This window comes from Osmerus eperlanus, chromosome 5, assembly GCF_963692335.1.
Source record: "Osmerus eperlanus chromosome 5, fOsmEpe2.1, whole genome shotgun sequence".
Classification (NCBI taxonomy): domain Eukaryota; kingdom Metazoa; phylum Chordata; class Actinopteri; order Osmeriformes; family Osmeridae; genus Osmerus; species Osmerus eperlanus.
This window is the reverse complement of record NC_085022.1, coordinates 7,052,264-7,077,207: the sequence shown is the minus strand read 5'-3', so window position 1 is coordinate 7,077,207 and position 24,944 is coordinate 7,052,264. Positions and strand designations below refer to the sequence as shown.

At 44.6% G+C, this 24,944-nt stretch overlaps 1 protein-coding gene and 1 non-coding gene across 2 annotated transcripts in view; both read right to left on the bottom strand.

Moving 5' to 3' along the window:
• LOC134021048 (inositol hexakisphosphate and diphosphoinositol-pentakisphosphate kinase 1-like) overlaps positions 1–18,202 on the bottom strand; it is a 34,159-nt gene extending 15,957 nt beyond the window's left edge. The window contains 17 exon segments of the mRNA XM_062461495.1: positions 2,642–2,767; positions 2,976–3,061; positions 4,531–4,554; positions 5,041–5,150; positions 5,249–5,324; positions 6,224–6,310; positions 6,532–6,633; positions 7,068–7,189; positions 7,618–7,779; positions 8,101–8,202; positions 8,511–8,665; positions 8,774–8,859; positions 8,966–9,056; positions 9,343–9,538; positions 10,250–10,293; positions 10,296–10,882; positions 18,104–18,202. Of these exon segments, the coding sequence (XP_062317479.1) occupies positions 2,642–2,767; positions 2,976–3,061; positions 4,531–4,554; positions 5,041–5,150; positions 5,249–5,324; positions 6,224–6,310; positions 6,532–6,633; positions 7,068–7,189; positions 7,618–7,779; positions 8,101–8,202; positions 8,511–8,665; positions 8,774–8,859; positions 8,966–9,056; positions 9,343–9,538; positions 10,250–10,293; positions 10,296–10,422 (1,696 nt within the window). The 5' untranslated portion in view covers positions 10,423–10,882; positions 18,104–18,202.
• A 5,105-nt stretch (positions 18,203–23,307) lies between these two features.
• Positions 23,308–23,499, bottom strand: LOC134021791 (U2 spliceosomal RNA). Its single transcript, XR_009930573.1, has one exon. It is a non-coding gene; the product is annotated as a U2 spliceosomal RNA (small nuclear RNA).
• Positions 23,500–24,944: the final 1,445 nt, after the last annotated feature.

Genomic DNA, 24,944 nt, shown 5'->3' with positions numbered 1-24,944 from the left:
CTTGTCCTGCAGCCAAATGTTCTACCATCAATCCATATCCATTTACATTTAATCATTTAGCAGACGCTCTTATCCAGAGCGACTTACAGTAAGTACAGGGACATTCCCCCGAGGCAAGTAGGGTGAAGTGCCTTGCCCAAGGACACGGCCGGGAATCGAACCAGTGACCTTCTGATTACTAGCCCGATTCTCTAACCGCTCAGCCATTGAATCCCTATATACTCCCTGATATCCATCCTCAACGATACTTTCCTGTGACCTACAGACATGGCTTCTTGACCAAAACACTTTCTGAGGCCCAAAGCACAAGGACACAGAATTTACACTCAAGCTGGGTTAAAATACATTTCAAATACTTTGAGTGTTGGCTTGAGATTGTGAGATTTTTGAAATATTTTAGAACAACAATAAGTTCCAATGAACAAGTCAAGCTCAATGAAGCACATACACTATATTGCCAAAAGTATTCACTCATCTATCCAAATCATTGAATTCAGGTGCACAAAGCAAGGGCCATAAAGACATGGATGAGCGAGTTTGGTGTGGAAGAACTTAACTGGCCTGCACAGAGTCCTGACCTCAACCCGATAGAACACCTTTGGGATGAATTAGAGCGGAGACTGCCAGCCAGGCCTTCTCGTCCCACATCTGTCCAACCTCACAAATGCACTTCTGGAAGAATGGTCCAAAATTCCCATAAACACACTCCTAAACCTTGTGGAAAGCCTTCCTAGAAGAGTTGAAGCTGTTATAGCTGCAAAGGGTGGGCCGACATCATATTAAATCCTATGGTTTAAGAATGGGATGTCACTCACGTTCATATCTGTGTGAAGGCAGACGAGCGAATACTTTTGGCAATATAGTGTATCAAGAATGAGAAAGGATTTCTAGGTTTTCAAATGAGAGGAGTGGAAAAACTTGAAAATATTACTGGAAGTCAGTTCACCTGCAAAAAAAAATGGGTATGTCACGTGTAATACTGGGGAGAAAAACTGAATGTGGTTCATAAGAATTATGTCAGTCTTTGGAGTAAAAACAAGGCCATGAACTACAAAAACCTTAATCTTACTCATGCATTCAACACTAGTAGTCGGACGTAAGGTCAGAGGACGCACAGTCAAAGGATTTTGCCAGTAGAGTTAGTGAGAGATGATCTGCATCAAATTAACAGCTTCAAAATCGCTGAGTCACCTCAGAGGGCCAGGCGGCCACCACACGGCTTACACAACAACTCCACCACAGAGGATGCCGGACCGCTCGCCAGATGAAAGGAGATGGAAAGAAGCAGGTTAGTTGATGAAATGAAGGGTGAAAACTTGGCAGAAGATGGCGGAAGGCGGCAGTACGAAGAGTGCACAGTCCAAGCCCTTCTCTTACCAATTGGGGACTCGCAGCCAAGGGACCTGCGGCCACCAGCTAGGAGTTTACAGTGCCAGAGGTGAGAAGAGAACATCAGTTAACAGAAGACCTCTTACTTTGGGTATCGTACTGTGAAACTCCTGTAAATTACGTGGCAAAAGGGAGAGGAACAGTGGCATGTTTTCTTATTTGTTTGGCTGTACTAAATATTAAGTTTTGCTTTCTCTTTTCTGGGCTTGAAGGATAGCTTCATGCATTTGCAGGACTAGATAGTTGAATAGAACAGAGGGTGATTTAGAGAGCAGTCATAAACATGAATATACGTAGAGATATATTCCAGTGAAAGCTGTGTGCTCCAACAAATACATCTTCTGCATAAACTCCCAGTATGCCATGTTTATGCCCACATTTACACCCATGCAGCAGAAAAGCACAATGCAGTCAATTTTGTTAGCTACACTATAGATTAGGATCAATGATAATCTTTACAGTGCAGTGTGTACAGTATACATCAATGTCAAGAGTGTAAACCCTTTCAAGTAACTAATCAAAGATTTGGATGAATAGTAGATTGAGAGAGCTTGAAAATCTGTCTCTTCAGCTAACCCTGAAACAAAACAGTCTGCGGGTTGCATGTTGAGAATACTGTCAATGTGACCGACATTCAGTTGGTACAGCAGATGGAATCACTGGGTGAAAACTCCATAAACAATAGCAGGCGTGCCCTCCATGAGTGTTCACTATGTCAACACCAAACTGATGACTAACGTTTCTTTCAGTCGTGGTAACTTGGACATAGTAGACTATAGCCTGCCATTGCAAGACCAATTCTCATACGTATTGGTCTGGAACCTCTCAATTCATTTTACATGTCCAGTGGACGTTATCAGGGGCAGGCCAAAATGTCTCTGGACGCAATTGGATAGATAAAAACCAATTAGAGCGACATCGAAGAGGCCTCAATGGCACTCCTCTGTACAATCATTGTAATAAACCCGCCCGTATCAGATGAATGGTTGTGATTGGCCTTGCACCATCCAGGCCGGGTGGGAATCAGTTTGAATAGGTGGGTGACCAGACCCATCTGACAAGGCAAATAAAACACAAGTTTGCAGTTTGGTCTGCTTTCCATTTTGTGGAAAATGCATGTTTTGTACATGCATTGTAATACATGTATGGTATGTTATAAATGTACAGTGTGCTTCTCATAAGAGCACTACTATGCTATTGTGTGAAGAGAGTGAGAGATAATGTGAGTGTGTGTGTTGTGTGTGTAGACTACCTTGTCCTCCAGGGTACATGCAGCGGAAGGCCCTTCCCAGCTCCTCAGCCTGGACGCGGCCTGCAGGGGTGAGCTCACCACCCCACTTCAGCACCAGCAGCAGAGACGGACCTTCTCTCTGAGAGTCTGGTGTGCACACAAGTTCAAAAGGTACAAGCAGTGTTGGGGTATTGTCTGTCTCAGCCCATACAACAAAAACGTATATTATTTGCAATCCCAGTTTTTATTGTTAACAGGGTCATTTTCTTCCATTTGTGGTCCTTCATCCATTTTACGTCGTCAAATGCAAAATATGCGCATACACACGAACACCACCGTGGCTCAGTATTCCTACCTTCTTCCTCACTGGAGGCTTTAGGCTGTCCATTAGGCAGGTGTGTTAGCTGCACCTTCCTGTTAATACCTGAGAAATGGCCATACCTGGCGTATGCATACCACACACACATACATATACGCGCACACACACACACACACACACACACACACACACACACACACACACACACACACACACACACACACACACACACACACACACACACACACACACACACACACACACACACACACACACACACACACACACACACACACACACACACACACACACACACAAAGAGACAATGGGGAGAAGATAGATAGGGCAAAGGTCTAATAATTTAGCCAAACCCATACAGTGCTATACATTGACATTTTGTTGAGCCAGTTGGGGTCAATTTAATATCAAGTCAGTCAAAAGCAAAAGTAACACTTTCCAACTGTTGAAATGACTTTGAGTTGTCATTGACCGAAATGAAACAGAAACGACCCCATTGCTGTTGGATATGACACACCTCTGACTCCATATCAACCAACCAGCTAAAATGTGAGCAGGTGCTCAGTCTATCAGTGAGTCGCTATGCCACACGAGCTCCCATGTTTTCCTAAATGTGTTTGCATGCATGTTCTCAGTCAGACCCACTGTGTGCTAATCCTCTATGTGCCATACCAGAGCCTGTCCTTTGGCATCTGACAGGCTTTTGGCTGCTCTTAGAGTCAGTGCGGTCTGAAAGTTGACACCGTCAGACTCTGGACCCCACCACTGTAGGTTCAATGGCCTCCAGTTAGCTAAATACCGTGCTCACAATAGGCTGTCCGTTAAGGCTACAGCTGCCCTACGCACTTGGCTTAAACCTGTAATAAATGTAGCGCATCCCACAGCTAATGGCATCAAAGTTTCAGATTAAGAATCCCTGAAACAGACATTTAGTCGGACACCAGCTGGAGCGGGTATGTTGATGGCACTCTGGAAAATGAAAGGGTTTGATGCAAGATATACGATCAGTGTTTTCACCACTGATCCCTTATAGACTTTTCATGTGCTGCCAATTAAAAATAGATCAAATGTATATGGAGAAGGCTGCTGGACCATGTCCAACACACACCGACTAGGTGTCAGATGTGCGGGTAACCATGTTATTAACCGTGGTTATGGTTGCTGAATCGCACATGGTTAATAATGATCCAATTCCATCAATATCCACCTGATACCTGTGGATAATATGATAGTGAATGTGGTCTGTTGAGCTTGGGGTACATAGAGAGGCTGGGGGGGAGGGGGGAGATAAGGAAAGAACAGAAGGTAGGATGTCAAAGACAGGTGGGGAGGGGCATTTAAAGGGTGACATGCAAGTCCCATGGCAGCATAACATTAAACATACTAACACACACACACACCAGACTTGTAGTGACGATTGCGCATAATGGTTCTTTGTTAAAACTGTGGCTAGGCGGTCAGTACAGTCAGATGTGTGATTGTGAATGGAGGTTAAAAGGTGGTTACAGCGAGGGCTGACAACAAGGAGGAACCTCGCCCTTTAAAGAGACGGAGGATGTAAAGGGGTGCGTACTGAGTGTCATTCAAGCTGGATTCCCTTTGGAGAGAAGGAAGAGGGGAAGAGAGAAACAGGGGGAAAGGAAAGATAAGGGAGAAAAGAGTTAGAGACTACAGGAGGGAGGGAATGTTCCAAAAGTGAAAAAAGGAACTAAAGTTATGAGGAGTCTTGTTTAGTGAGTCTAGAACATTTATTGCCGTGTGTAGGATATCAAGCAAAAGACAGCATTGACATCACAGCTAGAGCATCTCCTCTACAAGCACTGGAGACAGAGCAGATGACTAGCTATGAATGGGTGAGATGAAGAACAACAAAATGGAGTGTTCGAAAAGAGCGTGTCAGCTATGTGCTTTCTCCATGTGACACCGGCATGTAAATGTGCGTCTGTATCTTTGTGCATGCACTTTCAAGCATGTAAATGTGGATGCACTGACGTGTACGACATGAGTTTGCAAAGACCTTTCTGGGATGGTGATAATTTTTGTGCACGGCCGGCCAGAATAAGGTCGTAAACAGATCACTCACATTTCTAGGACGGTCTTGAGTTGTTCCAGTTTGGATTTCTTCTCCTCGATCTCACAGTCGGTATGCTGGCCTAGCTCGGCTAACAGCAGACGGGCTATGTCCAGCACTTCCTATAGACACACACGATACAGTTTACCCACAATAAAGAAAAACACTCATACTGATATGATCCAGTATGGCTACAATATGCCTATAGTAGTTGACTGACCTGCAGCTGTTTGGGCTTCTTCAGCTTGAGTTTCCCAGACTTGTAGCCTCCGTACTTCTCAAACAAATCAAAAAACCTACAGACACAACAAACCTGTCACTTCAATACTGCAGGTCAGGGGTGTGTGTGTAATGGGGTCAGAGAATATTTAGGTGAAGGAAGACTAGTGTGTGAGGAGAAGGCTAAAGAGACCACAATTACATCTTATTCATTTAGCAATGCTTTTATCCAACACAACACACAATTAGTACATGTATAAAGTATAGCAGAAGATTAGGGATTAAAAGTGCATAGTTCTAACTGCTGCAACAACGAATTGATCAAATTTGATTATTAAAAGAGTTGGCAACTAATTTCGATTTGTTGTGTCGCGCCACTATTAGCTACTCAATAAGTCGCGGAGATGTTTGAGTATTAAAAAAAATTAAGTTTAGTTGAGCGCAGAGCAGAGCGGAAGTCGGGGAAAGACCATTGCAGACCATGTAGCTTATATGCAGGTAACAACGCTAGTGGTAAATAAGTATTTAGCTGGTCGGCTCCATGACGCCGGAATTTCCTAGACTTTTAGCTACGGTAGTAATGCTGAGGACTCGCTGATGTAGCTGTCTGTTTTACTGGAACGGCGCATCTATGCGTCGTTGCTAACGTGTGCTGACGTTGTGACGTTAGGCTAGCACTAACGTCCCTTCTGCCACACAAGGCACTTTTCGCCCGAAAAACTTAATTTTTGCCTAAACCGTGTAAATCCCTACACAAGCAATGCAATCGGGACCAAGACGAACATTTTGACACCGACGATGTGTATGTAGTACAAATATTGAGGGATCCTTAGGGGTGGGAAAATAGTAATAATAAATATATATGGGAGAGAACAATGGTTGTGCTCGCCGAAGGCTTGAGCCCAAAAGAACAATACTACAGTGAAGCAAGAACGTCTCAACTACCGGTACTTAATTACAGTACAACAATACTAACAGTGGGTGTCTGACTTCCATCTTCATCTTCTGTTTGGGGGTGCGGTCCCCGTGGCGGATGATAGCGATGACACAGCGCAGCTCCATCCTGCAAGAAAAATTATGAGGGGTGAGTCCAGGCAGACACCCGATCCTTGATCAACATCCTCTCACTTCATCACATGATAAGGGCCAGCTGGCTTGAAGGTTCACCCAGATGACTTACACTCATCATTAAAGGGAACTTCATGAATGATCAGAGGGCAGTTAACATACTGTAAGAGCTCTGATGAATAACATGTAATTTCAGTCTCCAGTACAGGTCCTTACATGGTTCCTGAGGTGGTGGGGACGATGGGGATGTCCTCAGCCTCCATGGGGATGGACCAGGGGATGTGGAACTGCGGAGCAAGCTCCCTCATCACCATGTTCCTGTGGGGGAGACTAGTGTTACGAATCCGTGCTGCCACTGGGCCAGCTTGGAATTGTAGTTTCCACTTGTGTTATTTATGAGAGCATTTTAGTCAACACAAGGTTTTGGTTACCCTGCCTAGACACTAGAACTGTAAATGAGAGGCTAAGTGAAATGTAACCATGACATAACTGGTCACCCCAGGTTGGAGGGAATTACTACCACCCCTTTGGAGGCTGACAAATGATTAATACATCAAATCAAACATGCAAGATTCAAAAATTTGCCTTGCAGAATAAAATTATACGGATACAAAGTTGGTCCAAAGTTAAATTAAGTGTTGTGTTAGGTCAAATAAAATTAGCAATTTACAAGAAACATTTACAGGCTAACTGAACATGTACCAACATGGTCAATTTAGCACAGGCAAATCTTGTAAAAATGCTTCTCCTACCCCAAAACCTTGGCACAGTCGTCATAGTACTTCATGGAGTTCTTTACAAAGCTGAAGCCATTGACGTCACAGACAAAGGAATGGCCATTCGCTCTCAGAAGGTCGAAACCGCACACAGTTTGCTGGAGGGAGAAAATGGGTACAAAACTTACAACAAAATTATATATACAACAAAAGGCAATTGAATATCAGTCAAGGCACTTTGTCCTTCTTTTCAGCTGAGGAAATGGGGTGCATCGTGAGCAAAATCCCCCCATGCTCAGTTCTTTCACAAAGGCATGGGGGAAGAAAGAGAAACAAACTTGGAACCCAGTTGGGAGTATTGAAACAGGCACACTCCAAGGACCTACATGAGTATACCTCACTTTAATTGGGTGTCAGGTATATAATAATGAATAAACTATTCATTTGGCAGGTGCTTTTATCTAAAACAACATACAGTACAGAGGTGATCCTCCAACCGACTGCGACCTGTTGATATAAAAATATGATATGCAAACAAGTGTTCTAACCTACCCTTTCTAAATTAGACCCAGTGGGCAAGTCTCACCTTAAAGGCCAGGCAGACTTTGCGGGCCACCAGTTTCTCCATGGCCGTGAGCATGACCGGGTAGCGGATCTCCTTCCCCTCGCTGTCCCTCTCCACCTTCCCGTCCAAGGCGGGGGACTTCCGGGCCTCAGCGTGGGCGTAGTCTGGTCCCACGGTGTACACCTGCAGCCATGCACACAGTCAGGCAACAGCAACATTACCTACTGTACAAAGTCAAGCTATTCAAATGTAAGTATATTTGGGCCAAATTAGTTCAGTGTTTTACCTTGTACCATGCAAACAAACAAGCAATCCTCCATGGAGTGGCAGACACACCGAATACAGTGCAGTGCACCCACATACAGTAGTTCCATGAAAACTTCCAGAGTGAACATGTTGTATATACAACACTTACCTTTCACCAGAACAAAACGACAGAGACTGCATACAGTAGTGTAAGACGGTTCATACACACACACACACACAAATGTTAAGAGCAGGTACCTTGACATCCGTTCCATCCGTGGGCATGAACTCCTCGTAGATGTAGGAGCCAGTCTTTCGTACACTGCTCTCTGGGGAGTACACACTGCTACGACTCCCTATCTGGAGAAGAGAAAGCCAGGAACCACATAAACTCCATTAGTCTATCCATCTACTGGTTGGGAGAATAAATAGGCCTTGTTCTAATACATGTGACAGTAGATCCTGCATCCATTAAGCCCAATAATAAAAAATTACATTGCTACATCATAATAATGATGACTTTATTTAGCAGACACTTATCAAAAAGGACATACAGGAGGGGAGTCTCAGCGAACCCGAGACCTCTTCAACTGCAGTCAAATGCTCTATCACAGATCTATCCCCAAAATGACAGTTGTGCCCGCATCCTTTGTGAAGCCCCTCTATACCTTTCTGAAGAGCCTCTGGCTTCCTCCCCCAGCGGAGGTGGGGTAGTAGATGTAGACGTTGTGGTCTTCGGCACAAACAGGTTTTTCCACAAACGGCTTGGGAAACACCTCCCCATTCACTTCCACATGGTCCTCCCCTTCTACCAAGCTACACTCTGCCAGAAAGACACATGGTACGGCCCATTACAGACAAAATAGGGACTATGGGATGGGGTTTCTCAGAAGAAACTCTGGTTAGTTACTGTACAGGAAAGGAGCCTCACCTTCTGGTCTGTCTGGGTCACGGTTCAATACAGCGTACCGAGGAAGGTCAATGCCTTCCTCCTGCAAGATCCTGTATACCTCCCTCCTGGGGAAGAAACAATGAGATTTTCAGGTGTGTGTGTGGAAATGATAAAGAGAATTAGAAAGTCTGAGAGAAAGAGAAAGAGAGAAAGAAACTTCAATACTCCTACCTATCCTGAATGAAGTATTGCATGTTGAGATCATTGATGAGTAGTGGATTTCTGAGTTTGGCATACTCCACAGCCTTGTCCAATGGGAAACCTATAAAACGACCCCCATATACACATTCATACACACATGGGGGGAAAAACCACATTCAGAAAAATCCCATACCACTGTACATACAAATGTCCATGTTCCTGTACATTTACCTGTATATTTTTGATAACAGATTGTCACACATGAAACACCATGTACACAAAAAAATCATGTTACATGACTAAGCATTACTGTGCGTGAATGGCTGTGTGTGCATTCTCTTTTACACTACACTGTGTGTGTCCACATGAATGTATGTCTGGGTGCCCATACGTACGTTCGTGTGTACCTTTGGAGTGGAAGGAGATGAGGCAGTCGCATAGGGGCCAGTTGTCCACGGGCTCGTTGAGAATGACCTCTTCTGGGAAGATGACCACCGTGATGTACTCAAACTTGCACAGCCTCTCCAGGATCTGGGTCATGGGCTTGGAGTTGGACTTCTTCATCATGGAGCAGATGCCCACCACAATCTGCCTCTCTGATGGCTGAGCGGGGATATATATATAGGTGAGAGGGTGAGAGAGAGAGAGAGAGAGAGAGAGAAGAGAGAGAGAGAGAGAGAGAGAGAGAGAGAGAGAGAGAGAGAGGAGAGAGAGAGAGAGAGAGAGAGAGAGAGAGAGAGAGAGAGAGAGAGAGAGAGAGAGGAGAGAGAGAGAGAGAGAGAGAGAGAGAGAGAGAGAGAGAGAGGAGAGAGAGAGAGGAGAGAGAGAGAGAGAGAGAGAGAGAGAGAGAGAGAGAGAGAGAGAGAGAGAGAGATGAAGAGAGAGAGAGAGAGAGAGAGAGAGAGAGAGAGAGACGAGAGAGAGGAGAGAGAAGAGAGAGTAGAGAGAGAGAGAGAGAATTAAACAATGGCAGCCTTTTATAGCCACATCAGCACAAACAAAACCACGTCTTTCTATACTGTTTACTTACTATATCCCTCACTTCCTTCCTTTACAAATACATTTTTGCTGCTCTTCCCCCTTTTCTATTCTCACCAGTCCACCAAACAATATTACTCCTTTATTCCTTGCATCCATCCCCTCTGTAGTGATAATACCTTTAGCTCTCCAGTCTTCCTTCTGACCATTTCATCCTTCATCTCTCATCCCTCCAAAACACTTTCATTTATATCAGTGCAACGTAATCACTCCCTGAAGGGTTCAACTACATACAGTCAGTAGTAGTTGTCTTGCAGCTTATAATTCCTTACTCACCAAATCATCCTCCTCTTCCTCCCTCAGCTCCTCTTCCTCTTCCTCCACTCCCCTGAACAAGTCTCCTCGTTCTTCATGCGTCTGTCCTTGGGACCTGTGTGGTCCTCATCCTCACTACCAATCACAAACCTGGGAAGTCCGTCTGCCTGGCCCTGGTTGCAAGCCTCTGACATCACAGAGACAGGATGTCAGGGAGGCTCCGGTAGCTCCTCATGGCAGTCCAGGCCAGTTGGTGCCCACAGCAGGGGGTTCGTGGGTAAGAGGAGGACAGTGGGTGAAGGATTCTATATACCAAACCTCACTGTCTCGAGGCAGGGCAGACACTTGCGAGGACGATGAGACTGATATGGAGTGAAGCGTAGCGCAAGGGGGGAGGAAGGGTTGCGGTGACAGATGAGGTTAGAAGTAGTTGATACGAGGGATAAGGTGGCGTAATTTTCTAGAAGGTAGACGGGAGTGTTGTCTTCACAGGGGTGAGATAGAGAACGTTTGGGGTTGGGTGTAAACTGAGGGTGAAGGAGAGCACCCCCAACATCAAGAACATAGTCTCATTCTCCAGAGCCGTACTGATCTGGCCCCAGAGTCAAAACAAAGTCTTCGAATGACTCTCACGATCCTTGCTCTAGTCCCAACCTATTGAAACAGAAACAACGAGAGAGAGGGTGGGGGGGGGTCATTTTTCCATCTTTCATTCTTTGACAACAAAATACATTTTTCAAAGTACATTCATGTCTACCCTGCTTCGAGAAATATTCCCCCGGCTTGAAACACAGACCTTGTGATAGGAGTCGAGGACAACAACAAAATCCAAAGCCTCATGAACAGTTCCCTCTTGGCCTGGTTCCTGTGTGAAAGTCTGCAGGCAGCCTAATGACACTGTCTCTCCATGCACCCACTGATTCAGCTTAATTCAACTGGCCTAAGTGCCAGGCCACTGTTAGGGGTTGCCATGGCTACATACTGTAGCCTGAGGAGCAACACTGTCTTCCTTTTGTGCTTCCAGGAAGATGTAGTGTCATCTTACACTAAGTTGAGAGTGATAAGTGCTCCTTAAAATCGATTGCCTTGACTTACAGCGCAAATCACCCCATCTCAAAATGTTACGTTCAAGGTTTTAGTGTAGTGAAAGGGCAGTCTATATAATTTTTATCTACTGAACAGACATTTATAGTTCAGTCCAACAATAAATGGTCCTAAAGCTTTGATTTGCATAGGAAGGAGCCAAACAGAAACTAAAAACATTGTTAGGTAACACTTACACAAGCAGCACTTGGCCAATATATTTCAACCTGCATACCAGCAAAGAAAGTGGTGTATGAAATAAAAACTAAATGAGAACAGCATTACGCATCCATAACCCAAGCCTGCCAAAACTTGTCCCTTGTGGAAGGTTTTTCCCTCCACCAACAATGTGGCATTAATTGAGGCTTTTGGATGTATATAGTAGTGAGTCAACTGACACCAGACAATTACATGGATTTAGCCTAATCTGCTCAATGTCTCTCTGTGAGGTATCTAAGTCAGAGAGATTTTTTTATTGTGAACACAAAACACAACACAAAGCTGGTTCACAGAAAAAGCAACCGGAGGATTTCAAAAGGCCTGTTTGTGTCATATGGTCTGGCCTGCTTCCTTCCTGGTCCACTCACATGAAATGGTGAACACTGTTACAAGGTGACATTCCCACAAGACCACAATATACAGACCTGCAAACTCCTCAGAGTAAAAAAAGGTGACAGTGTCGCGGGGGGGCGTGCCCCCGGCTCGATTTTTTTGTGATTTTAATATGCAAATGAAACATTTCTGAGTGTGACTTAAAGGCCATATTATATATAGAGACTAGGCATAGATATCCATAGACATAATATAGATATCTATGGAGACTAGCCTCAGATTAGTACTAGAACTATGGCGAATGACTGCAACTCACCAGGGCGCTTCACCAACTCCACTCCTCGGACCATCTAACTACATAAAACATTTACACAATTTCTCCAGAATGAAACACTTTCTGTTATGTACGCTATTGCAGCTTCGTCCCAAGATCTCTACAGACCATGCAGCTAATTTAATGCTCAACACTTGAACACATGGGCTTATTACTTGAAAGAGGAACTAGAGATGGTACAATTTCTGGGGGAAATTGTAGGGCGTGTGTCGGTTGCAGATGGGTCCGTTTGTTATGAAACAAGCCGAACCCCCTTTGAAACTAGCTATTCTAACAATAGGCTGCAAGGTGAACCACGAAAAGTCTTTTAGAAAATGATTCCCGCTCCACAGTCTGGCATCTACACAATCTTTAGCTCATAAAAAAGAACGATTCGTGCTAAGCTACCCAAAAAAAGTTTGTCGCTGAAATTCCAGTCGATTATCGTTGCGTCTATGTTTTATGCAGAACTAGTTTCTTCAGAGCGTAATAGGATTTTGGTGGAACGGTTCGACACGTGATCGTTCTACACCAATAAGGTAGCTGCTTTTTGTCAACATTGATGGATATGTTTGGCAAATAGAGGATGGGACCTTGCACGTAACAGAAATTCGGCCCCTGACAGTGTTTTGCATGTGATACACTACGGCTGCAAAAGTGCGTGTGAGACAGGCAGATGTTCATGTTTTTCTGCAGGACTGTGTTGCACAGACTTAGGTCGTTGTTGTAATTGTGCCAACAGAAAAGAAACTGAGGAACTGGAAGATAACTGTCCTGACACTGACAGTGAGGACTGAGTGTCCTTAATCTGTTATTCCTTATTCTGTTTTGTACAGTTTTATATATCATATTTCATATTTTTCATTACGATTGTTTTTATGGTTGATCAGTGTTTTCATTTGTGGAAGAATGAATGAATGTTACAACAACGACATAAGTCTTCCCCCCCCCCCAGGTTAATGTAATAGCCTAGTTTAATAACTAATGTAATATTGCACATATTTTCGTACTATTTCCCCTAAAGCAATAAGGTTAGGCTACTTAGAGACCTTCCACTCATAAAGTATGTTCTAAATGGCATAAATGCTGCCAATTATTAATTGACATTTTAATAATTGACGTTGGTCAGTAGCCTAGCCTATCGATTAAGGTACTCGAAAGCATGTACACTGTCTGCTTCATTTGAGCTTGATAGGCTAAGCATTCTGTAGCAAATAATAACAATAAACCCACTATTTATTAATTAAAACTACTTCTGCATAGTAATGCACTGAAAATACAAAAGTAAGCAAAGGCAGCAATCGCTACAACAGACATGTGCAATTTAGCTAGCAGGGGAATAATACAAACAACGAAGATCACCAGTTAACTTAATTTAAATTAGCAAGAATATAGACTAATACAATAACAGGCTTAAATTAACTGACAAGTTAGCTATACGACTTCTCAAAGACGCACAATCTCAACTGCGGTGTGAAGCGCGTATCCATGCTATTCTCCGACATGCACTCTAACAATCACATAGACGTCCTAAAATTTTGTACAGCCCTATTTCTGATACCATGGCGGCAGAAATTTAGTCTTGGCGGGCCGCCACGGCAAAATAAACATAAAAGAAACACTGTAACGTGCAAAGTCCCATCCTCTATTTGACAACCATATCCATCCATGTTGACAAAAAGCAGCTACCTTATTGGTGTAGAAGGATCACGTGTCGAACCGTGCCACCAAAATCCTATTACGCTCTGAAGAAACTAGTTCTGCATAAAACATAGACGCATCGACAATCGACTGGAATTTCAGCGACAAACTTTTTTTTGGTAGCTTAGCAGGACTCGTTTTTTTATGAGCTAAAGGTTGTGTAGATGCCAGACTGTGGAGCGGGTTGAAACGATAACAGGGTTCACCTTACGGCCTACAACGTTGTCACAGTGTTTTTCAGATGGAATCGCGATTCAAACAGTACCATCTGCTAACTGAAAATATGCCCCCAAACACGTAAATAAGCTTGATATTTATTTAGGGGGAAATGGCTAATTCAAAAGAAGTTTGCTGGATGCGATCGTTGTCAGTAAAAAAAAAGCCGACCATTTGGTCTCAGTCTAGAGCCCTGAATGGAGAAGCTGCATGAAGAAGCTACGAGCCAGCTAGCCTAGCTTATGTTGCTAGCCAAACTTCACTGAATGTGCCGGAATTGAAAAACGTTTCTTTTGACGTAACCTAGTTTAGCCTGTGGCATTGAAGACAGCGACGCACCACACAAGCTTGAGTTTAAATAGCTACATTATTTAATGTGACATTACTTACTGCACATGCAAGTCTTGAATTGCTTAAATGTATGATGCTGCCAGTACACCACGGCACGATTGATAGTACTTAAGCTACTACTAGTAGCTTAAGTACTATCTACTAGTACTAGTAACTAGCTAGTACTGTGCAACAGTCTATCCCATATAGTGCTAGTTCAATCCAGCCTAGCACATATATGCACGTCGTATCTACTGCGTCATCTCAGTTAAACTATCAGGGCTTGGAAATACTGCGACTTGCTAAACACACAGCTGCCTGCAAGACCCAGTGAAATGTTATACAGCTAGCAAACTAACGTTAGCTAGCATCGCTAACGACATTTGCTAACTCAACTTCGGTAGGGAAGCTGGCCAGTGCAAGTATGGGAGTCAGGTGGCTGAGCGGTTAGGGAATTGGGCTAGTAATCATAAGGTTGCCAGTTCGATTCCCGGCTGTGAAAAATGACATTGTGTCCTTGGGCAAGGCACTTCACCCTACTTGCCTCGGGGGAATGTCCCTGTACTTACTGTAAGTCGCTCTGGATAAGAGCGTCTGCTAAATGACTAAATGTAAATGTAAGTAACAGTTGACGCTGTGTGCTTAAAGATTCTGACGCTAGTGCTAAGATTCCGATTGGTCAAGAGAAAAAGTGCTAAGATTCCGATTGGCCCAGAGAAATGTCAATTATAAGAATTATCCAATAATGTTTCGCAATTCTAACCCTGCATGGCATAGGGGGGGTAGGCTGCCCTTCTTCTGTATGCCATCTGTATGGGGGGGGGGGGGGGGGGAGGCTGCCCTTCCTCCGGTTCTAGACGATTCACGTAAATGATCCAATTGACCAAGAAAACGGCGATTGTCGCCGAAAAGCGCCAAGTTTGCAGGTCTGAAAGACTTGACGTGAATCGATACAGTGATAGACTATTAAAAAACAATATAACAACATAAAACCAAGCAATTAAGCTGGCAACTATCTCAATTTCTCACACACCCTCAGTCTTCTAGCATTTACATGCTCACTAAAACAGCTAACTTGAGGGATAACGGTCTCCTAAAAAAGAATAGCTACACCATGCCACCTCAAACAAGAAGCCAACAATTCAACAAGCTACCGCCTGAAGGCCAAGATTACTTCTTATTGTCAGAACGCATCAAAAGAAACATTGAAATAGGCTACCAGAAACCTGGAGAGGAAATGTAACTGTTTGAGCAGCTTACTTTTTGTAGTACACTTCTGCCAAAGCATTTCTTATCTTGACCTTGTGTGTGCCCAAGTGTAACCCAGACCCCCAGAATAGCTTTTGCCCTCGTATGTGGTCATAGAGGGAAATGAGCCAGGGAGAGGAGGGTAGAGGGCTTGTAAGAGGGGGTTGAGATGATTGGGTGTCGGGTGCCAAAAACCCCCAAGCTCCTCAAAAGATAACTCATCATCATTCGCCTCTGGGGCGTTGACAGGCGGCACTAAACCAAGAGGAAGCCCATCTCACTGACCTCAGGTCAGGGAACACTAAGAGAGAGGAACAAACTCGTAAATAAATAGCTACAAAAGTGTAGGGACACTCATCGCAGTGCTGCAAGGAACTGAAGTAGGTTTGAAGAGGAAGTCGGCTAAGAGGTGTCCATAGAACTATTATGGGCCGCTGTACTATTGGTACTGGATAATAGCAAGGTTTCTAGCCCAATAACTGTCACTCGTTTCTTTTACAGTTTATGGTCACATGGGAGGTGGCAACACATACGCTAAGATAGAATGCTAACCCGTTAAACTATCTATAGCGTTCTGTTTCTTGAATCATCTAAAACAATCTTGGGTTGGGTCATTCAACAGCAAGCTTCAATCACCCCTCTTCCCAGACTTCCATTCTACCAAATCACATCATTTTCTCAATGTCAGCCTTCAGATTTCATTCTTTCCATCCCTTCATGCAGTCACTTCCTTTGACTCCTATAAATAAAACGGGAAGCAGATTAAAAACAGTGCCACCGTCTCCCTCTGCCATCGACCGCCTGTGAGTCACCCCCTCAGACCGACTGTCCAACCCCAATAAAGGCTTTTAACCTTTGAGACAGTTTACAGTTGGTTCCCTTCCATCTCCATAAATGAACGGAAAGAAGGTCATTAGCTCACACAAAGACACTCGCTTCACTTTTAGCTAGCAATGATAAGACCAACAAATGACACAAACAACTGTGATGATAGGCTGTGCAAACAGAGAAGCTGTATCATAACTCGAAGGTTTATTTAATGAGGGGAATGAAAGAGGTCGACAACAGAAGGAAAAAAAGGCAGCATTCAATCACTTACTGGTTGATAGTGACTGCAGACCTACAGGTGTTTTGGAAGAGGAGCTGTGATTGAAGAATCATTGTGTTATCATCCCTGCCATTCATAAATACTGAGACGGAACAGACAAGCAGGTCGTTGACTGAGGTACCTCCGATGCCAAATCATTAACAAAACGGTTAATGATTATATCTAAGAAGCCCAAGGACAATAACATAAATGTATGAACGTAGATATGCACTTAAGCTGGGCCCCAGGAGCACAGAATAACCTCGTAAAAGATAAGACGCACCTCTAATGTTATTTCACAACAGTAGGTCTGAGCAAAGACTGAACAACAAAGGGTTCTACAAAACTCATATTTTCTAATTTGCCAATTAGTCTGGCCAATCCAGCACAGAAGTTATTCCAGAAGAAGACACTTCAGTACAGAATCCATCAGAAGAGGCTTGTCACATTTAGACATCAACAGATTACCTGCTGATGTTTACCTTTGATAGTGAGGAAGGTTTCGGGAACTTAAATAGGACTTTCAAGATTACTGTGTAGTTGTGGTTGATAAATCTGACTGAAAGTCGACCTGGTCATCCACATCACAAAAGGGTCAGAGCCCCCTGTCTGTGTGTCTGCCTGCCAGCCAGCCAGGCAGCTCTGGGTCACTCTTCATTGGATGGGGTTCACTCAGACAGCTCAATATACATACTAATACTGTCTGTTACTTTCAACTGAGCACAGATGTGCAATAATGTGATCGTAAACAAAGACCAATAACAGATGTGAAGGGTGTGTCAAACTATACTGCAGTCTTAGCCTAAGGCAGAGGGTGTTGTCACACTGAAATGTTTCCCCAGTAAGAGTAACTCTTTATTCTTAACTTTGACACGTCTGGCTAATGTGCCCAGTTAAATTATTCCTACTTGAATGACCTACTTTGGAAAATGTAATCTTTCGTTTTCGAATCTTAGATTGCCATCAATGTCTAGTGAAGGCTCTTAAAAGGGGAGGACCTGGACACATTCAGGTGACTAAATGACACTGCAGCTGACATTTTACGACGCTAACCTAATACCTGGATATTAATGCTAAGATACCACCTCCATCTTATTATGATATTTTACTCCAGTTATCAATCAAATAACTTGGAATCTGTCATTTGAGGTGTCTGTTACAATCGTAGGTTCCCTGGCACGCGTTCCCGCTTTCAGACACGCTCAACGTTGCCTCCTTGTCTAAGTGTTTCAAATTAGCCGGCTGAGTGTGTTAATCTACATGACCATCCGAGACATAATTAACTTTTAGACAATGTAGTTACAAAGCACCAAGCTGTAAGTTCTAAAAAGAATGGCAAACTCACCGCTTTCGAGTTGTAGCCAGCTGTCAACTTCCTTGTCCCTTGACAGTTGTTTGCAATGCTGTGCACGCGCAAATTCACCCCAGCCGAAGTTGTAGATCGGCTTCCTTTTTTTCTCCTTTGAAGTGAATGTGTCCTTTAAAACGAAACTGCTGCGTTACTGCCATCTATCGTTTGGAGTGTAAGGAGTCAAATTACTTCACAGAGAATACAATGGCAAAATATATAACTTCAAACATTAGTCGTCATTAGTCGTATGAATATGTGGGTCAACGGTCCGTGTAGGCTACCTGATGGCCATTCGTTTTTCTATTTTGCAACCCGTGTTGACAAACGCAAATTGGAGCGGGAGGGAGAGGGGGGGCGGGGGGCGTTTTGTCCATTTCGGATGTCAGAACCAGATAATGGGAAAATTATTGGTTTCCGTTATTTTGTTTTATTTTGGAATAATGGAATAACCATATAACACAAATGGTATGACGAGCCATTTACTCGTTTGTTTGATCGTCCATATTATGCATGCTGGCACAGGTGAAAAAGAGAGAGAGGGGGAGAGACGTGTAATGAATGATTGGAGGTGTTATTACTTCCGAAGTTCAAGTTCAAGTATTTTATAGTCAGATGCACAGAACAACACAGGGTCAGACTGGGCACTGAAATTCTTAGGACAAGACAAAACAAAGCAACCTAGCATAACATAACATGTAAGTACACAGAACATAGATTACATCTATGATAAGCTAAAATATAGTAAACCTCCTAATATACAATATTCAATACATTTTACTAAACCTCTAAATACACATAGGCTAATACACATAATAACCTATACTAACCTTATAAACCTATACTAACCTAAGACAAGTGAAGTACAATAGTGCAGTATTGCTGATAGTGCAACCGGTAGCTGAAATAACCTATACTAACCTTATAAACCTATAACCTAAGACAAGTGAAGTACAATAGTGCAATATTGCTGATAGTGCAACCAGTAGCTGAATGCGACAGTGTGTAAGTGACTAGTGAGAAGTGTATCAGTGTCCATATCAATGTCCATTCAGAAGCCTGATGGCCCTTGGAAAGAAACTGATGTTCAGTCTGCGTGTGCCAGACCGAATGCTTCGGTATCGCCTGCCAGAAGACAACAGGGTAAAAAGACTGAATGATGGGTGGTAACAGTCTCCTAGAATCCTGCGAGCTTTCTTGAGGCATCGTGTGTGGTAGGTGTCCTGTAGGGCTGGGAGCTTCCTACCGATGATGAACTCAGCAGACCGGACCACACTACGTAGGGCCTTGTGGTCCGGTCTGTGCAGCTCCCATACCACACTGTGATGCAACCAGTCAGTATGCTCTCTATAGTGCATCTGTAAAAGTTAGTGAGGATGACTGAGTCCATGCCAAACTTCTTCAGTCTCCTCAAGAAGAAGAGGCGTTTCTGGGCCGCTTTGACCACCTTGTCCGTGTGAGATCATTGCTGATGTTCACCCTGAGGAATCTGAAGCAGCTGACCTTCTCCACTTCGGATCCGTTGATGTGTATGGGGTGCATGCTCCTCCTCTTGCCGCCTCCTATAGTCCACAATCATCTCCTTGGTCTTGCTGACGTTGAGAGAGAGGTTATTGTCCTGACACCATGATGTCAGGGTATCAACCTCCTCTCTGTAGGCTGACTCGTCACTGTTAGAGATGAGGCCCACGATGGTTGTGTCGTCAACAAACTTAACAAGGAGGTTGGAGCTGTGCGTTGCCGCACAGTCGTGAGTGAACCAGGAGAACAGGAGAGGGCTGAGCACACAGCCCTGGGGGGTGCCTGTGTTGGTGATCAGTGTGGATGAGGTGCGGTCACCGATTCTCACCACCTATGGCCTCCACGTCAGGAAGTGGAAGATCCACTTGCAGAGGGAGGTGATTAGTCCCAGGTCCACAAGCTTAGAGACAAGTCTGGAGGGGATGATGGTGTTGAATGCTGAGCTGTAGTCAATGAACAGCATCCTCACATACGTATTCCCTTTGTCCAGGTGGTAGAGAGTGGTGTGCATAGTCAGAGCGATGGCATCGTCTGTAGACGTGTTGGACCGGTATGCAAACTGCATAGGGTCCAGGGTGGGGGGCAGCGAGGAGCAGATGAATGATTTGACTAGCTGCTCGAAGCGCTTCATGATGACAGAGGTCAGTGCTATCGGGCGATAGTCGTTCATACATGTGACCTTGGTGTTCTTGGGCACAGGGATAATGGTGGTCTTCTTGAAGCAGGTGGGGAGTACAGACAGACTGAGGGAGAGGTTGAAGATGTCACTGAAGACCCCTGCCAGCTGGTCAGCGCAGCCCCTGAGGGCCCTACCTGATATGCCGTCTAGGCCAGGTGCCTTGCGAGGGTTGATGTTTTTGAAGCACTGCCTCACCTCAAAATGAATGTAAAAAATCTTGGAGGCTTAAGACTTTTGCACAGTACAGTAAATACAGGATGTAAGTACTGTAAATGTTCTCTGGTGGTGTCTGTGGTCCGGAGTTTGTGAAATAGTTGTTTGTATTGGCCCTAACGGTAATGTAAGGAAGTGTCATATTCTGAACTTTGTCTGCTTATGGAAGGCTGAAACAACAGCATCACTGCAGAGGTAAACATCTCAGCTTGACTCCAGTCAGTGTTTATGGATCCATGTTTCATTAGCTGTGGTTAAAATGACAGCAGAAACCTTTAGTATTTCTGCCAGGTTGACTTGAGGAGCCAGCTCAGTCCGTGTTCTCTTGGCTGTGGTAGAGAGAGCTTGCAGTACCAACACACCAGTCACATGAAATATCCAGTCAAAGCCTGAACAGAAACCCAAATGGAGATGAGAGGACCACAAAGCAGTGGTTCAGGGAAAACCCATTTCAGAACAGGCATTTCTCTTTATGGCTCTAGGTTTGTAGTGGGAGCAAATCAGAGATAGTTTGGCATGACTGCCTTATGTGAAATACGTAGTACTAAGTGTGATCTACACACACCAACATTACCTAACCCACTGCAGTATGTGAGCATTTGTTTTAGACACTGTTTTTCCCAGTGAGGATCCCTCGGATTTTTGAAGCTCGGATTCAGGAGGAGCAATGTGGTTTTCGTCCTGGCCGTGGAACTGTGGACCAGCTCTACACCCTCGGCAGGGTCCTGGAGGGTGCATGGGAGTTCGCCCAACCAGTCTACACGTTTTGTGGATTTTGAAAAGGCGTTCGACCGTGTCCCTCGGGGGCTCATGTGGGGGGTTCTCCGGGAGTACGGGGTACCGGATTCCCTGATCGGGGCTGTCCCCTGTACGACCGGTGCCAGAGTTTGGTCCGCATTGCCGGCAGTAAGTCGAACTTGTTCCCGGTGAGGGTTGGACTCCGCCAGGGCTGCCCTTTGTAACCGATTCTGTTCATAACTTATATGGACAGAATTTCTAGGCGCAGCCAGGGCGTTGAGGGGTTCCGGTTTGGTGACCTCAGGATCGGGTCGCTGCTTTTTGCGGATGATGTGGTCCTAATGGCTTCATCGGGCCGTGACCTTCAGCTCTCACTGGAGCGGTTCGCAACCGAATGCGAAGCGGCTGGGATGGGAATCAGCACCTCCAAATCTGAGGCCATGGTTATTGACCGGAAAAGGGTGGAGTGCAATCTCCGGGTCAGGGAGGACATCTTGACCCAAGCGGAGGAGTTCAAGTATCTCTGGGTCTTGTTCACGAGTGAGGGAAGAATGGAGCACGAGATCGACAGGCGGATCGGTGCGGTGTCCGCAGTGATGCGGGCTCTGCATCGGTGCGTCGTGGTGAAGAAGGAGCTGAGTCGAAAGGCTACGTTCCTACCCTCACCTATGGTCACGAACTTTGGGTAGTGACCGAAAGAACGAGATTTCGAATACAAGCGGCCGAAATGAGTTTTCTCCACAGGGTGTCCGGGCTCTCCCTTAGAGATAGGGTGAGAAGCTCGGTCATCCGGGAGGGGCTCAGAGTAGAACCGCTGCTCCTCCGCGTCGAGAGGGGCCAGTTGAGGTGGATCGGGCAGATAAGGATGCCTCCTGGACGCCTCCCTGGTGAGGTGTTCTGGGCACGTCCCACTGGGAAGAGGCCCCGGGGAAGACCCAGGACACGCTGGAGGGACTATGTCTCTCGGCTGGCCTGGGAACGCCTCGGGGTCCCATGAAGAGCTGGTGGAAGTGGCCGGGGAGAGGGAAGTCTGGGCCTCCCTGCTTAGGTTGCTGCCCCCGCGACCCAACCCCCGGGAAAGCGGCAGATGATGGATGGATGGGGAAGTGCACCGTTCCTGGACAGTGGCGCCTTAATGCACGGGCTTACCTGGGCTTAAGCCTGGGGCCTCGACCAATCAGGGGCCTCTTAATAATAATACAAAATAATGATGATAAACGTCCGTATTCGCGATGTCATTACTCTGCTCTACAGTGGCATCTGGTGTTGTATGTGGAGGCAGGGGAGGCCCCCCCTCCCTCTTATCTAAACAAAATGTAACAAAAACTATAGAGGGTACATTTTGTAGGGTGTGCTTGCTTGCGTCGGTTGCAGATGGGTCCATTTAATATGAAACAAGCTGAACCCCCTTTGAGACAAGCTATTCTAACAACGTTGTCACCGGCAGTATTTTTCAGATGGAATCGCGATTCAAACGGTACCATCTGCTAACTGAAAATATGCCCTCAAACTCGACTTTTTGGTCTCAGTCTAGAGCCTTGCGTGGAGAAGCTGAATTGTGCTACGAGAAAGCTAGCCTAGCTGCTGTTGCTAGCCAAACGTCACTGAGGGGATTGTTTGAATGCGCCAGAAATTAACGTTTCTTTTGACATAAAGTTTAGGCTGTGGCATTGAATACAGCGACGCACTACACAAGCTTGAGTTTAAATACATAATTTATTGTGACATTACTTACTGTACATGCAAGTCTTGAATTGCTTAAATGTATAATGCTGCTAGTACACCACGATACGATACTTGCTGTGCAACAGCAATGCACGTTGTATCCATGCGTCGTTGCTAACGTGTGCTGATGTTGTGACGTAGGCTAGCACTGAGTTCCCTTCGTTGACACAAGGCACTTTTTACCACAAAAACTGAATTTCAGCCTAAACCGTGCAACGGAATGTAAATAACAATACAAGCAACTCGTGCGATTGTGCGATTTGCGTGTGGGGGGCCTCAAAAAATGAAAAAAAAAAGTCCATAGCCCAGGGGCCTCAAGTGCTATTAAGACGTCCCTGTTCCTGGAGGTACTGCAATACCAGGTCGATGCGTGGAGTGGACGGAGCAAGCCCCTATTCCATCTCTCTGTTCCAAAATCTATTAAATATATGGTCCCCGGGTAGGGGACGTATCAGATATTAAACTGATAAGAAACAGATTTTTTTTCTTTTGATACTTTTATTGTTACGTAACTGTTGAAAATTCACGTTAACAAGACACTTTAAAACATTTTCCTAGTTTCTTTGCTTAAAAACATGTCTTTTGTTTTCTGTTTCTTTTAAGATTTACAAAAATGGCAAAACAATTGTAAAAATTTGACGAGTCGGCCTACAGAGAGGAGGTTGATACCCTGACATCATGGTGTCAGGACAATAACCTCTCTCTCAACGTCAGCAAGACCAAGGAGATGATTTTGGACTATAGGAGGCGGCAGGAGGAGGAGCATGCACCCCTACAATTCAACAGATCCGAAGTGGAGAAGGTCAGCTGCTTCAGATTCCTCGGGGTGAACATCAGCAATGATCTCACACGGACAAGGTGGTCAAAGCGGCCCGGAAACGCCTCTTCTTCTTGAGGAGACTGAAGAAGTTTGGCATGGACTCAGTCATCCTCACTAACTTTTACAGATGCACTATAGAGAGCATACTGACTGGTTGCATCACAGTGTGGTATGGGAGCTGCACAGACAGGGACCACAAGGCCCTACGTAGTGTGGTCCGGTCTGCTGAGTTCATCATCGGTAGGAAGCTCCCAGCCCTACAGGACACCTACCACACACGATGCCTCAAGAAAGCTCGCAGGATTCTAGGAGACTGTTACCACCCATCATTCAGTCTTTTTACCCTGTTGCCTTCTGGCAGGCGATACCGAAGCATTCGGTCTGGCACATGCAGACTGAACATCAGTTTCTTTCCAAGGGCCATCAGGCTTCTGAATGGACATTGATATGGACACTGATACACTTCTCACTAGTCACTTACACACTGTCACTTTCAGCTTCTGGTTGCACTATCAGCAATACTGCACTGTTGTACTTCACTTGTCTTAGGTTAGTATAGGTTTATAAGGTTAGTATAGGTTATTATGTGTATTATGTTTATTTAGAGGTTTAGTATGATGTATTGAATATTGTATATTAGGAGGTGTACTATATTTTAGCTTATCATAGATGTAATGTTCTGTGTACTTATATGTTATGTTATGCCAGGCTGCTTTGCGTTGTCTTGTCCTAAGAATGTCAGTGCCCAGTCTGACCCTGTGTTGTTCTGTGCATCTGACAATAGAATACTTGAACTTCGGAAGTAATAACACCTCCAATCATTCATTACACGTCTCTCCCCCCCTCTCTCTTTTTCACCTGTGCCAGCATTCATAATATGGACGATCAAACAAACGAGTAAATGGCTCTTCATACCATTTGTGTTATATGGTTATTCCATTATTCCAAAATAAAACAAAATAACGGAAAACAAGAATTTTCCCATTATCTGGTTCTGACATCCGAAATGGACAAAACGATATACGACCCTATTTTTCAGTTTTTGCAGATACCAGCATAAAGGATATGAAATGATCAGGGTATATTGCATATTACCCCCCCCCCCCAAAAAAAAAAAAACAAAAAAAAACAAACAAAAAACA